Below are 15,146 nucleotides of genomic sequence, written 5' to 3'. Positions count from 1 at the left end.
TCTCTCTCCCCGTTCCTCTCTCTCTCTCTCTATCCCTTCCCCCCCCTCTCTCTCCCCGTTCCTCTCTCTCTCTCTCTCTCTATCCCTCCCCCCCTCTCTCTCCCCTTTCCTCTCTTTCTCTCTTTCTCTCTCTCTCTCTCTCTCTCTCTCTCTCTCTCTCTCTCTCTCTCTCTCTCTCTCTCTCTCTCTCTCTCTCTCTCTCTCTCTATCCCTCCCCCCCTCTCTCTCTCCCGTTCCTCTCTCTCTCTCTCTATCCCTCCCCCTCTCTCTCTCTCCCTGTTTCTCTCTTTCTCTCTCTCTCTCTCTCCCTCCAGTGGTGCCTCTGATCCTGAAGGCCTTGGTCTATGATGAGAAGAGAGGAGCGTGTAGCGTTGGTTCTAACGTACGAGACGCAGCCTGCTACGTCTGCTGGGCCTTTGCCAGGGCCTACGAACCCACCGAGCTGAAGCCCTTCGTCACTCAGATCGCCTGGTAACACTCCTCTACTTCTTCATCATCCTCCTCCTCTGTCTCTCTGACCCCGGTCGGGGTCAATTACGTTTTTAATTCAGTTAGTGAATTGATGTCAATTGAAGATTTGTGTGAACTTGCGCATCTCAAGGTAGGATTCTGCCCTAGTCATAGAGAAGGTTAAACATGGGTTCTGCCCTAGTCATAGAGAAGGTTAAACATGGGTTCTGCCCTAGTCATAGAGAAGGTTAAACATGGGTTCTGCCCTAGTCATAGAGAAGGTTAAACATGGGTTCTGCCCTAGTCATAGAGAAGGTTAAACATGGGTTCTGCCCTAGTCATAGAGAAGGTTAAACATGGGTTCTGCCCTATTCATAGAGAAGGTTAAACATGGGTTCTGCCCTGGTCATAGAGAAGGTTAAACATGGGTTCTGCCCTGGTCATAGAGAAGGTTAAACATGGGTTCTGCCCTAGTCATAGAGAAGGTTAAACATGGGTTCTGCCCTGGTCATAGAGAAGGTTAAACATGGGTTCTGCCCTAGTCATAGAGAAGGTTAAACATGGGTTCTGCCCTGGTCATAGAGAAGGTTAAACATGGGTTCTGCCCTAGTCATAGAGAAGGTTAAACATGGGTTCTGCCCTAGTCATAGAGAAGGTTAAACATGGGTTCTGCCCTAGTCATAGAGAAGGTTAAACATGGGTTCTGCCCTAGTCATAGAGAAGGTTAAACATGGGTTCTGCCCTAGTCATAGAGAAGGTTAAACATGGGTTCTGCCCTAGTCATAGAGAAGGTTAAACATGGATTCTGCCCTAGTCATAGAGAAGGTTAAACATGGGTTCTGCCCTAGTCATAGAGAAGGTTAAACATGGATTCTGCCCTAGTCATAGAGAAGGTTAAACATGGATTCTGCCCTAGTCATAGAGAAGGTTAAACATGGGTTCTGCCCTAGTCATAGAGAAGGTTAAACATGGGTTCTGCCCTAGTCATAGAGAAGGTTAAACATGGGTTCTGCCCTAGTCATAGAGAAGGTTAAACATGGGTTCTGCCCTAGTCATAGAGAAGGTTAAACATGGATTCTGCCCTAGTCATAGAGAAGGTTAAACATGGGTTCTGCCCTAGTCATAGAGAAGGTTAAACATGGATTCTGCCCTAGTCATAGAGAAGGTTAAACATGGGTTCTGCCCTAGTCATAGAGAAGGTTAAACATGGGTTCTGCCCTAGTCATAGAGAAGGTTAAACATGGGTTCTGCCCTAGTCATAGAGAAGGTTAAACATGGGTTCTGCCCTAGTCATAGAGAAGGTTAAACATGGGTTCTGCCCTAGTCATAGAGAAGGTTAAACATGGGTTCTGCCCTAGTCATAGAGAAGGTTAAACATGGGTTCTGCCCTAGTCATAGAGAAGGTTAAACATGGGTTCTGCCCTAGTCATAGAGAAGGTTAAACATGGGTTCTGCCCTAGTCATAGAGAAGGTTAAACATGGGTTCTGCCCTAGTCATAGAGAAGGTTAAACATGGGTTCTGCCCTAGTCATAGAGAAGGTTAAACATGGGTTCTGCCCTAGTCATAGAGAAGGTTAAACATGGGTTCTGCCCTAGTCATAGAGAAGGTTAAACATGGGTTCTGCCCTAGTCATAGAGAAGGTTAAACATGGGTTCTGCCCTAGTCATAGAGAAGGTTAAACATGGGTTCTGCCCTAGTCATAGAGAAGGTTAAACATGGGTTCTGCCCTAGTCATAGAGAAGGTTAAACATGGGTTCTGCCCTAGTCATAGAGAAGGTTAAACATGGGTTCTGCCCTAGTCATAGAGAAGGTTAAACATGGGTTCTGCCCTAGTCATAGAGAAGGTTAAACATGGGTTCTGCCCTAGTCATAGAGAAGGTTAAACATGGGTTCTGCCCTAGTCATAGAGAAGGTTAAACATGGGTTCTGCCCTAGTCATAGAGAAGGTTAAACATGGGTTCTGCCCTAGTCATAGAGAAGGTTAAACATGGGTTCTGCCCTAGTCATAGAGAAGGTTAAACATGGATTCTGCCCTAGTCATAGAGAAGGTTAAACATGGATTCTGCCCTAGTCATAGAGAAGGTTAAACATGGGTTCTGCCCTAGTCATAGAGAAGGTTAAACATGGGTTCTGCCCTAGTCATAGAGAAGGTTAAACATGGGTTCTGCCCTAGTCATAGAGAAGGTTAAACATGGGTTCTGCCCTAGTCATAGAGAAGGTTAAACATGGGTTCTGCCCTAGTCATAGAGAAGGTTAAACATGGGTTCTGCCCTAGTCATAGAGAAGGTTAAACATGGGTTCTGCCCTAGTCATAGAGAAGGTTAAACATGGGTTCTGCCCTAGTCATAGAGAAGGTTAAACATGGGTTCTGCCCTAGTCATAGAGAAGGTTAAACATGGGTTCTGCCCTAGTCATAGAGAAGGTTAAACATGGGTTCTGCCCTAGTCATAGAGAAGGTTAAACATGGGTTCTGCCCTAGTCATAGAGAAGGTTAAACATGGGTTCTGCCCTAGTCATAGAGAAGGTTAAACATGGGTTCTGCCCTAGTCATAGAGAAGGTTAAAAATGGGTTCTGCCCTAGTCATAGAGAAGGTTAAAAATGGGTTCTGCCCTAGTCATAGAGAAGGTTAAACATGGGTTCTGCCCTAGTCATAGAGAAGGTTAAACATGGGTTCTGCCCTAGTCATAGAGAAGGTTAAACATGGGTTCTGCCCTAGTCATAGAGAAGGTTAAACATGGGCTTTAAAATTACACAATGTTTCCATTTTTTAAAGATTTTATTTATTTAACTAGGCAGGTCAGTTAATAACAAATTCTTATTTACAATGATGGCCTATGAACAGTGGGTTAACTGCCTTGTTCAGAGGCAGAACGACAGGTTTTACTTTGCCAAAGCACAGCCCCCACACCACTAGAGGGATATCTTCAACCACCAACTTACCATCCTGAGACAAGGCAGAGTATAGCCTTGTTATACTAGCAACCTATTGTTTACTGGCCCAACGCTCTAACCACTAGGCTACCTGCCGCCCCTACACTCTAACCACTAGGCTACCTGCCGCCCCTACACTCTAACCACTAGGCTACCTGCCGCCCCTACACTCTAACCACTAGGCTACCTGCCGCCCCTACACTCTAACCACTAGGCTACCTGCCGCCCCTACACTCTAGGCTACCTGCCGCCCCTACACTCTAACCGCTAGTCTACCTGCCGCCCCTACACTCTAACCACTAGGCTACCTGCCGCCCCTACACTCTAACCACTAGGCTACCTGCCGCCCCTACACTCTAACCACTAGGCTACCTGCCGCCCCTACACTCTAACCACTAGGCTACCTGCCGCCCCTACACTCTAGGCTACCTGCCGCCCCTACACTCTAACCACTAGGCTACCTGCCGCCCCTACACTCTAACCACTAGGCTACCTGCCGCCCCTACACTCTAACCACTAGGCTACCTGCCGCCCCTACACTCTAACCACTAGGCTACCTGCCGCCCCTACACTCTAACCACTAGGCTACCTGCCGCCCCTACACTCTAACCACTAGGCTACCTGCCGCCCCTACAGTCTAACCACTAGGCTACCTGCCGCCCCTACAGTCTAACCACTAGGCTACCTGCCGCCCCTACACTCTAACCACTAGGCTACCTGCCGCCCCTACACTCTAACCACTAGGCTACCTGCCGCCCCTACACTCTAACCACTAGTCTACCTGCCGCCCCCACACTCTAACCGCTAGTCTACCTGCCGCCCCCACACACTCTATGTACTGGGGTCGTTATCGTAAGCCTCTGCTGCTCCTCATCCACACCTCAGCGTAGACTACAAGCCTCTATCTCTTCCTCTCATCATCCACACCTCAACATAGACTACAAGCCTCTATCTCTGCCTGCTCCTCATCCACACCTCAACGTAGACTACAAGCCTCTATCTCTGCCTCTCCTCATCCACACCTCAACGTAGACTACAGGCCTCTATCTCTTCCTCTCCTCATCCACACCTCAACGTAGACTACAAGCCTCTATCTCTGCCTGCTCCTCATCCACACCTCAACATAGACTACAAGCCTCTATCTCTGCCTGCTCCTCATCCACACCTCAGCGTAGACTACAAGCCTCTATCTCTGTCTGCTCCTCATCCACACCTCAACGTAGACTACAAGCCTCTATCTCTGCCTCTCCTCATCCACACCTCAACGTAGACTACAAGCCTCTATCTCTTCCTCTCCTCATCCACACCTCAACGTAGACTACAAGCCTCTATCTCTGCCTCTCCTCATCCACACCTCAACGTAGACTACAAGCCTCTATCTCTTCCTCTCCTCATCCACACCTCAATGTAGACCACAAACATCTGTCTCTGCCTGCTCCTCATCCACACCTCAACGTAGACTACAAGCCTCTATCTCTGCCTCTCCTCATCCACACCTCAACGTAGACTACAAGCCTCTATCTCTTCCTCTCCTCATCCACACCTCAACGTAGACTACAAGCCTCTATCTCTTCCTCTCCTCATCCACACCTCAACGTAGACTACAAGCCTCTATCTCTTCCTCTCCTCATCCACACCTCAACGTAGACTACAAGCCTCTATCTCTTCCTCTCCTCATCCACACCTCAACGTAGACTACAAGCCTCTATCTCTGCCTCTCCTCATCCACACCTCAACGTAGACTACAAACATCTGTCTCTGCCTGCTCCTTATCCACACCTCAACGTAGACTACAAGCCTCTATCTCTTCCTGCTCCTCATCCACACCTCAACGTAGACTACAAGCCTCTATCTCTGCCTCTCCTCATCCACACCTCAACGTAGACTACAAGCCTCTATCTCTGCCTCTCCTCATCCACACCTCAACGTAGACTACAAGCCTCTATCTCTTCCTGCTCCTCATCCACACCTCAACGTAGACTACAAGCCTCTATCTCTTCTTCTCCTCATCCACACCTCAACGTAGACTACAAGCCTCTATCTCTGCCTCTCCTCATCCACACCTCAACGTAGACTACAAGCCTCTATCTCTTCCTCTCCTCATCCACACCTCAACGTAGACTACAGGCCTCTATCTCTTTTTCTCCTCATCCACACCTCAACGTAGACTACAGGCCTCTATCTCTTCCTCTCCTCATCCACACCTCAACGTAGACTACAAGCCTCTATCTCTTCCTCTCCTCATCCACACCTCAACATAGACTACAAACATCTATCTCTTCCTCTCCTCATCCACGCCTCAACATAGACTACAGGCCTCTATCTCTGCCTCTCCTCATCCACACCTCAACGTAGACTACAAGTCTCTATCTCTTCCTCTCCTCATCCACACCTCAACGTAGACTACAGGCCTCTATCTCTTCCTCTCCTCATCCACACCTCAACGTAGACTACAAGCCTCTATCTCTTCCTCTCCTCATCCACACCTCAACGTAGACTACAGGCCTCTATATCTTCCTCTCCTCATCCACACCTCAACGTAGACTACAGGCCTCTATCTCTTCCTCTCCTCATCTACACCTCAACATAGACTACAAACATCTGTCTCTGCCTGCGCCTCATCCACATCTCAACGTAGACTACAAACATCTGTCTCTGCCTGCTCCTCATCCACACCTCAGCATGATGAAACCATCTCCCTCTGGCTGTTAAGCCATACGACGTGTCTAACTGGTTTGGTTTGGAGCACTGTCCGGGCTTAATGCATTTCACAGACAGGCAGGCAGACACTCCTTTGTCCCTGACAGGATTACAGGTGACTGAAGGTGTTAGTGTGGAGGAGTGGGTTGTTTCTTGCCATGCTGAGGAGAGGGTGATGAGAGGAGGAAGTGATGAGTGGAGGGCCTTGGTTGTCAGGTGTCTCTGTGTGTGTTCAGGTCTCAGGTGTACCTCTTAGCTGTGCATGACTCCACACCTGTCCTGCCTGTGTCTGCAGAGAAGTTGACGTTCATTTACGTACCCTGCCCCTCCCTCCCTCCCTCCCTCTGTGGACATGTCTGGGCCTGCGGGACCCTGTGACTATGCGGACTAGCTCTGCAGTGTCAGTTTTAACCCCCCCCCCCCCCCCCCCCCCCCCCCCACCAGCCTCCCGCTCCCTGCAGCCAGCCCTGCCAGGTTTCGCCTGGCGCGGTTGGTTTCGGTGGCTGTTTGGTACCGGGGCTCAGGCAAGCTCAGTCCTGCTCCAGATTCGTCAAAGCCTCGTGACATTTTTACTCCACTTTAGTGTGGCATTTACATACATACACACACACACACGCACATGCACAGGGGGGTGGGGGGGTACGCACACAGACATTGTGCTTGGTCACTATGAAGCTCTGGAACTCAGGATATAAGGTGCAGGATGTCCCCAGGGGAACTCTTCTCCTCAGATGAGACTCTCTCGTTCTTTCTTTCCGTCCCCCCAGTTCATGGACTGGTGCCTCACTGAAACCACAGTGGTTAGTCAGGTTAGGGTTAGTGTCCAGGGACAGAGAGAACAGAGTTAGTCAGGTTAGGGTTAGTGTCCAGGGACAGAGAGAACAGAGTTAGTCAGGTTAGTGTCCAGGGACAGAGAGAACAGAGTTAGTCAGGTTAGTGTCCAGGGACAGAGAGAACAGAGTTAGTCAGGGTTAGTGTCCAGGGACAGAGAGAACAGAGTTAGTCAGGTTAGGGTTAGTGTCCAGGGACAGAGAGAACAGAGTTAGTCAGGTTAGTGTCCAGGGACAGAGAGAACAGAGTTAGTCAGGTTAGGGTTAGTGTCCAGGGACAGAGAGAACAGAGTTAGTCAGGGTTAGTGTCCAGGGACAGAGAGAACAGAGTTAGTCAGGGTTAGTGTCCAGGGACAGAGAGAACAGGGTTAGTGTCCAGGGACTGAGAGAACAGAGTTAGTCAGGGTTAGTGTCCAGGGACAGAGAGAACAGGGTTAGTGTCCAGGGACAGAGAGAACAGAGTTAGTCAGGTTAGTGTCCAGGGACAGAGAGAACAGAGTTAGTCAGGGTTAGTGTCCAGGGACAGAGAGAACAGAGTTAGTCAGGGTTAGTGTCCAGGGACAGAGAGAACAGAGTTAGTCAGGGTTAGTGTCCAGGGACAGAGAGAACAGAGTTAGTCAGGTTAGTGTCCAGGGACAGAGAGAACAGAGTTAGTCAGGTTAGTGTCCAGGGACAGAGAGAACAGAGTTAGTCAGGGTTAGTGTCCAGGGACAGAGAGAACAGAGTTAGTCAGGGTTAGTGTCCAGGGACAGAGAGAATAGAGTTAGTCAGGTTAGTGTCCAGGGACAGAGAGAACAGAGTTAGTCAGGGTTATTGTCCAGGGACAGAGAGAACAGAGTTAGTCAGGGTTAGTGTCCAGGGACAGAGAGAACAGAGTTAGTCAGGGTTAGTGTCCAGGGACAGAGAGAACAGAGTTAGTCAGGGTTAGTGTCCAGGGACAGAGAGAATAGAGTTAGTCAGGTTAGTGTCCAGGGACAGAGAGAACAGAGTTAGTCAGGGTTATTGTCCAGGGACAGAGAGAACAGAGTTAGTCAGGGTTAGTGTCCAGGGACAGAGAGAACAGAGTTAGTCAGGGTTAGTGTCCAGGGACAGAGAGAAGAGTGGGAGAGCCAACAGAGCCTGGGGCAGTTTCTCCCTCCCTCCCTGGCTGCCTGGTTGGTTGGGTGGCTGGCTGCCTGGTTGGTTGGGTGGCTGGCTGCCTGGTTGGTTGGGTGGCTGGCTGCCTGGTTGGTTGGGTGGCTGGCTGCCTGGTTGGTTGGGTGGCTGGCTGGCTGGTTGGTTGGTTGGGTGGCTGGCTGGCTGGCTGGCTGGCTGCCTGGTTGGTTGGTTGGTTGGGGGGCTGGCTGCCTGCCTGGTTGGGGGGCTGGCTGGTTGGGTGGCTGGCTGGCTGCCTGGTTGGGTGGCTGGCTGGCTGGCTGCCTGGTTGGGTGGCTGGCTGGGTGGCTGGCTGGCTGACTGCCTGGTTGGGTGGCTGACTGCTTGGTTGGGTGGCTGGCTGCCTGGTTGGTTGGGTGGCTGGCTGCCTGGTTGGGGGGCTGGCTGGCTGGCTGCCTGGTTGGTTGGGTGGCTGGCTGGCTGACTGCCTGGTTGGGTGGCTGACTGCCTGGTTGGGTGGCTGGTTGCCTGGTTGGTTGGGTGGCTGGCTGGCTGGCTGCCTGGTTGGCTGGCTGCCTGCCTGCCTGCCTGGTTGGGTGGCTGCCTGGTTGGGGGGCTGGCTGGCTGCCTGGTTGGCTTGCTGGCTGTCAAAGGTACTGGGTATCCCTCAGCAGCCTAGTTCACACACCTACACCTTCCTATAACACTTAGAGGGAGGATGAAAAGAGGGAGGACAGAAAGAGATTGGGGAGGAGGAAAAGAGGAAGGACAGAAAGAGATTGGGGAGGAGGAAAAGAGCGAGGACAGAAAGAGATTGGTAAGGAGGAAACGAGGGAGGACAGAAATGGGTGGATGATTTGTAAGGAGAGAGAAGGGATGTCAACGGTGTGATCAAAGAGGTGGCCCGGAGTCAGTGATTACAGGATGGGCCCGGAGTCAGTGACTACAGGATGGGCCCGGAGTCAGTGATTACAGGATGGGCCCGGAGTCAGTGACTACAGGATGGGCCCGGAGTCAGTGACTACAGGATGGGCCCGGAGTCAGTGACTACAGGATGGGCCCGGAGTCAGTGACTACAGGATGGGCCCGGAGTCAGTGACTACAGGATGGGCCCGGAGTCAGTGACTACGGGGAGGGGCCCGGAGTCAGTGACTACGGGGAGGGGCCCGGAGTCAGTGACTACGGGGAGGGGCCCGGAGTCAGTGACTACGGGGAGGGGCCCGGAGTCAGTGACTACGGGGAGGGGCCCGGAGTCAGTGACTACGGGGGGGGGGCCCGGAGTCAGTGACTACGGGGGGGGGGGCCCGGAGTCAGTGACTACGGGGGGGGGGCCCGGAGTCAGTGACTACGGGGGGGGGGCCCGGAGTCAGTGACTACGGGGGGGGGGGGCCCGGAGTCAGTGACTACGGGGGGGGGGGGCCCGGAGTCAGTGACTACGGGGGGGGGGGGCCCGGAGTCAGTGACTACGGGGGGGGGGGGCCCGGAGTCAGTGACTACGGGGGGGGGGGGCCCGGAGTCAGCGACTACGGGGGGGGGGCCCGGAGTCAGCGACTACGGGGGGGGGGGGCCGGAGTCAGTGACTACGGGGGGGGGCCCGGAGTCAGTGACTACGGGGGGGGGGGGCCCGGAGTCAGTGACTACGGGGGGGGGGGCCCGGAGTCAGTGACTACGGGGGGGGGGGCCCGGAGTCAGTGACTACGGGGGGGGGGCCCGGAGTCAGTGACTACGGGGGGGGGCCCGGAGTCAGTGACTACAGGAGGGTCCCGGAGTCAGTGACTACAGGAGGGTCCCGGAGTCAGTGACTACAGGAGGGGCCCCGGAGTCAGTGACTACAGGAGGGGCCCCGGAGTCAGTGACTACAGGAGGGGCCCCGGAGTCAGTGACTACAGGAGGGGCCCCGGAGTCAGTGACTACAGGAGGGGCCCCGGAGTCAGTGACTACAGGAGGGGCCCCGGAGTCAGTGACTACAGGAGGGGCCCCGGAGTCAGTGACTACAGGAGGGGCCCCGGAGTCATATGTAATCATACATTCCTTCAGGTTGTTGTTGTTGGCACCATGTCGACTTGTTGAATTTTGGTTCTCAGCACAGATTAGGTTGTTTTTCTTCATTTGGTCGACCAAGAAACTGGCAAACACTTTACTTGAGTGGTAGTTTAGTAGTTCATACTTTTCTCATCAACCACAAGGTCCAACTTGGGTTGTTGTTCTTCAAGGGTTCTCTCCTGTCCGATCATAGTAATGACGTCACTGTGGCCCAACACCAATACAAAGGCATCAAGGTAATAAATAAATTCACCTGCCTGTGTATCAGTGTGTTTATCTGTCCTTCTATTTGTCTTTCTCTCTCTCTCTCTCTCCCTCTTCTCTCTCTCTCTCTCTCTCTCTCTCTCTCTCTCTCTCTCTGTCTCTCTCTCTCTCTGTCTCTCTCTCTCTCTCTGTCTCTGTGTCTCTCTGTCTCTCTCTCTCTCTCCAGTGCTCTGGTGATCACTGCTGTGTTTGACCGGAACATCAACTGTCGTAGAGCTGCATCAGTGAGTGACCACTCTCTCTGTCTGTTTCAGTCTCGCTCTCTCGTACACGTATCAAACCATGTATCAAGGTTGAGAAATTCTGTTTTTAATTCAATAAATCCAGGGAATTAATTGAAATTCAATTTATATGTTCAAAAATCATCATAGAAAATAATGGGCCATTTTTTTATGAATTAATTTAATTTTAATTAACTTTCTGGATTGCCTGAATTGACCCTGACCCTGTCATTTTATATCAGATCTGACTATTATCTAACTACTGTCTCTTAGACCCTGTCATTTATATCAGATCTGACTACTGACTATTATCTAACTACTGTCTCTTAGACCCTGTCATTTATATCAGATCTGACTACTGACTATTATCTAACTACTAAACTGTGTATTTTTCTCTTTCTCTTCCAGGCTGCCTTCCAGGAGAATGTGGGAAGACAGGTTTGTGAACCCAGTTACCAAAACCATAGGTTATTAGTTATTACATGACTAATGCTATGATGCACAGTACATTTGAGTTATAATGTTCACCTACCATCCAGGTGTAACTGTAACCTGCCCTGACTGTCACTAAAGTCCTTTAAACAGATCATCAACTAATATGCTTTGTGTGCCGCCAGCAGCCTGCCAAGCTTGGCATCAGATCTAGTGACTAGTTATCAAAATGTAATTACCTTTGAGATGTCATATTATTTCAAATGTTCATATCATTTCAACTGTTCATATCATTTCAACTGTTCATATCATTCCTTGTGGCTCATATTGTACACCATGGGTTTACTGATGGACACAGAGGTGTTTTGGTAACCTTGCCTGAGACCTGGAGATTTGTGTTAGCTCCCTGGTCTAATGCATAGGCTTTAGCTCAGCGGGCTAACAGGAGACTTGGGTTGGAACCCAGTCGGTCACACTGAAACCACTGTTCTCTTGGCACATAGATGTGATCCCTTGCCTCTGTCTCCAGGGCACGTTCCCCTACGGTATCGACATCGTAGTAGCAGCTGACTACTTTGCTGTTGGGAACCTGACCAAGTGTTACCTGTCCATCAGGTGAGTTTAAGATACTCTACAGAGGTTTGACCTTTAGGGGAGCTCTTGAGCCAAAACGGACCTCCTTAATAACTAGACACAGTATATTAACCAGGTTTCCATCCAACCTTTTCACGAGGATGAATTATCTGCCGGGAATGTGGGTACAATTTCATAATTGTCGACAGACAATTTGTTTGTTCGACATATTGGGATCTTTTTGTGTCTGTAAAATGTATTATGTGAGAAATAGCGGTGGAAACGTCTTTATGCGCAAATATACAGTACCATTCAAAAGTTTGGACACACCTACTCATTCCAGGGTGTGCCAAGAGTGTGCAAAGCTGTCATTAAGGCAAAGGGTGGCTACTTTGAAGAATCTCATATACAATATATTTTGATTTATTTAACACTTGTTTTGGTCACTACATGGTTCCATATGTTATTTAATAGTTTTAATGTCTTCTCTATTCATCTACAATGTAGAAAATAGTAAAAACAAAGACAAACCCTTGAATGAGTAGGTGTGTCCACATGTTTGACTGGTACTGTAGATATAATAATCATCATATGGAAGTAAAAGTGTGAGTCACGTGATGATATGGTGTGTTGTCCTCCCACTACGACTCAGGTAACATGCAGGTTAATCAGCTACAGATGAAATCAGTTGTGATGAACTTTACAGGGAGGTGAAAGTGCACAGTGATGAGCTTGATGTTCCTTGACCAATAAATAGCGACTTATTCTGGTGACATGATGATCGATGCTTCAATGCTTGGCTGCCGTTTGCAAGCTGTTGGCCAGAGCCCACATGCCAAGACCAGTGTGGCACATTTGTTATGTAAAGCAACAATTTTTTCGACAAAACTACTTAAACGCAAAATAAATGTTTATATGCAGTAAGTCGTCACGCACAGCATTTTATCCGCAACAAACCAGTTCGATGGAAACACATCTGGTGGGAAAATCTGATATTGTTTTATGCTAATTTTTGAACATTCTCATGAAAGCCAATTGTCACCAATTGGATGAAACCTAGCTGGTGTCTAGACATGACCTCTTTGGACAGAAAGGGGCATAGACAGGATCACAGGACAGTACATTACAACATGCACAGTAACATCCCGATAGAGAGACATGTCCCAGACAGGAACACAGGACAGTACATTACAACATGCACAGTAACATCCCGATAGAGAGACATGTCCCAGACAGGAGCTTGAAGTGTTCAGCTGGAGTCATAGTTGACAGATGCTGAGACGTGACAGTCAGGTGTCTCATTGTGACATAGCTACGTGTCTCTGAGACCATCATCCGCGGTGGGGGGGGGACACAGCCCGAACGAGCACCTCCCCACAATTCCCAAGCAACGCGTCTCCGTTACACGTCCTCTATTCATTTGAATGTGTTGACAGTTGGAGAAACTGCTTGAGCTGCACTAAAGAATTTGAAAAATCTCAAAGGTCAACCCAATATTCTTGAACACTGCTGTGGGTAATTGTACACATTTAGGCCTTCTTCTCAGAGGGTTGTGTCTTTAGAAACCATTTCCCTGTGTGTGTGAGGGGAGTTACCTGGTAGTAGTAGTATATTTTACACTACCCAGAACCACACAACATAGCTGTACTATCTGGCCTTAGTTAAATGGAGCCTGCCCCTTTATATTGTAGAAGTCGTTTTTTGTGAAGGAGTGAGCATAGGACAGGTCCTTTATATTGTAGAAGTAGTTTATTGTGAAGGAGTGTGCATAGGACAGGCCCTTTATATTGTAGAAGTAGTTTATTGTGAAGGAGTGTGCATAGGACAGGGCCTTTATATTGTAGAAGTAGTTTATTGTGAAGGAGTGTGCATAGGACAGGCCCTTTATATTGTAGAAGTAGTTTATTGTGAAGGAGTGTGCATAGGACAGGCCCTTTATATTGTAGAAGTAGTTTATTGTGAAGGAGTGTGCATAGGACAGGGCCTTTATATTGTAGAAGTAGTTTATTGTGAAGGAGTGTGCATAGGACAGGCCCTTTATATTGTAGAAGTAGTTTATTGTGAAGGAGTGTGCATAGGACAGGCCCTTTATATTGTAGAAGTAGTTTATTGTGAAGGAGTGTGCATAGGACAGGCCCTTTATATTGTAGAAGTAGTTTATTGTGAAGGAGTGTGCATAGGACAGGCCCTTTATATTGTAGAAGTAGTTTATTGTGAAGGAGTGTGCATAGGACAGGGCCTTTATATTGTAGAAGTAGTTTATTGTGAAGGAGTGTGCATAGGACAGGCCCTTCATATTGTAGAAGTAGTTTATTGTGAAGGAGTGTGCATAGGACAGGTCCTTTATATTGTAGAAGTAGTTTTTTGTGAAGGAGTGAGCATAGGACAGGTCCTTTACGTTGAACCAGAGACATTTTCTCTTCTTCTCAATGCATCGCTGACATCTCAGGTATCTGAGCTGTCACAGCCCTGCCTCTCTGTAGAATGTGACTGTCACCATAGGTGCCCTGCGGCTTTGTCACTGACTGCGTCTGATATGCCAACCTATTCTCTACCGGCCCTTGTTTAGCATAGTGCACTAGAATGCCATTTCAAACGCAGCCCTTCCTCTCTGTAGAATGTGCCACCATCCTAATCCTATGAGTGACGTCTCTACCACCACCTCTACTGTCAGAGTAAACATTCCTCCCACATCATAGAACCTGTTGAAGAATGTAGCCCCGGGGGAGACCGACTTCCCTTCTGACTGGAGCAGCAGATTACTGTTGTGGACCAAGATGTTGTTGAGGAAATAAACATTATGACAATATGTTCTGTAGGCTGACGCTGAATGGTGTTGAAAAGGAGCCTTCAAATAGCTGGGTCCAGTACTGTAGTTAGTTAGCTGTCTCCAGTACTATAGTTAGTTAGCTGTGTCCAGTACTGTAGTTAGTTAGCTGTGTCCAATACTGTAGTTAGTTAGCTGTGTCCAGTACTGTAGTTAGTTAGCTGGGTCCAGTACTGTAGTTAGTTAGCTGTGTCCAGTACTGCAGTTAGTTAGCTGGGTCCAGTACTGTAGTTAGTTAGCTGTGTCTAGTACTGTAGTTAGTTAGCTGTGTCCAGTACTGTAGTTAGTTAGCTGGGTCCAGTACTGTAGTTAGTTAGCTGTGTCTAGTACTATAGTTAGTTAGTTAGCTGTGTCTAGTACTATAGTTAGTTAGTTAGCTGTGTCTAGTACTATAGTTAGTTAGTTAGCTGTGTCTAGTACTATAGTTAGTTAGTTAGCTGTGTCTAGTACTATAGTTAGTTAGCTGTGTCTAGTACTATAGTTAGTTAGTTAGCTGTGTCTAGTACTAACGTTAGTTAGCTGTGTCTAGTACTATAGTTAGTTAGTTAGCTGTGTCTAGTACTATAGTTAGTTAGTTAGCTGTGTCTAGTACTATAGTTAGTTAGTTAGCTGTGTCTAGTACTATAGTTAGTTAGTTAGCTGTGTCTAGTACTATAGTTAGTTAGTTAGCTGGGTCCAGTACTATAGTTAGTTAGTTATCTGTGTCTAGTACTATAGTTAGTTAGTTAGCTGTGTCTAGTACTGTAGTTAGTTAGTTAGCTGTGTCTAGTACTATAGT

The 15,146-nt window shown here is 48.8% G+C and overlaps 1 protein-coding gene across 1 annotated transcript in view; it reads left to right on the top strand.

Moving 5' to 3' along the window:
- Positions 1-15,146, top strand: part of tbcd (tubulin folding cofactor D) — a 120,454-nt gene that overhangs the window by 39,984 nt on the left and 65,324 nt on the right. Inside the window, exons 15-18 of the mRNA XM_055911250.1 lie at positions 315-471; positions 10,482-10,539; positions 10,945-10,974; positions 11,498-11,583. Of these exons, the coding sequence (XP_055767225.1) occupies positions 315-471; positions 10,482-10,539; positions 10,945-10,974; positions 11,498-11,583 (331 nt within the window). The remainder of the gene's footprint in view (positions 1-314; positions 472-10,481; positions 10,540-10,944; positions 10,975-11,497; positions 11,584-15,146) is intronic.

The sequence above is a fragment of the Salvelinus fontinalis genome, unplaced genomic scaffold, assembly GCF_029448725.1.
Source record: "Salvelinus fontinalis isolate EN_2023a unplaced genomic scaffold, ASM2944872v1 scaffold_0057, whole genome shotgun sequence".
NCBI classification, from domain to species: Eukaryota; Metazoa; Chordata; class Actinopteri; order Salmoniformes; family Salmonidae; genus Salvelinus; species Salvelinus fontinalis.
Note: the sequence above shows the minus strand (reverse complement) of the source record. Positions and strands in the feature narration are given on the sequence as shown.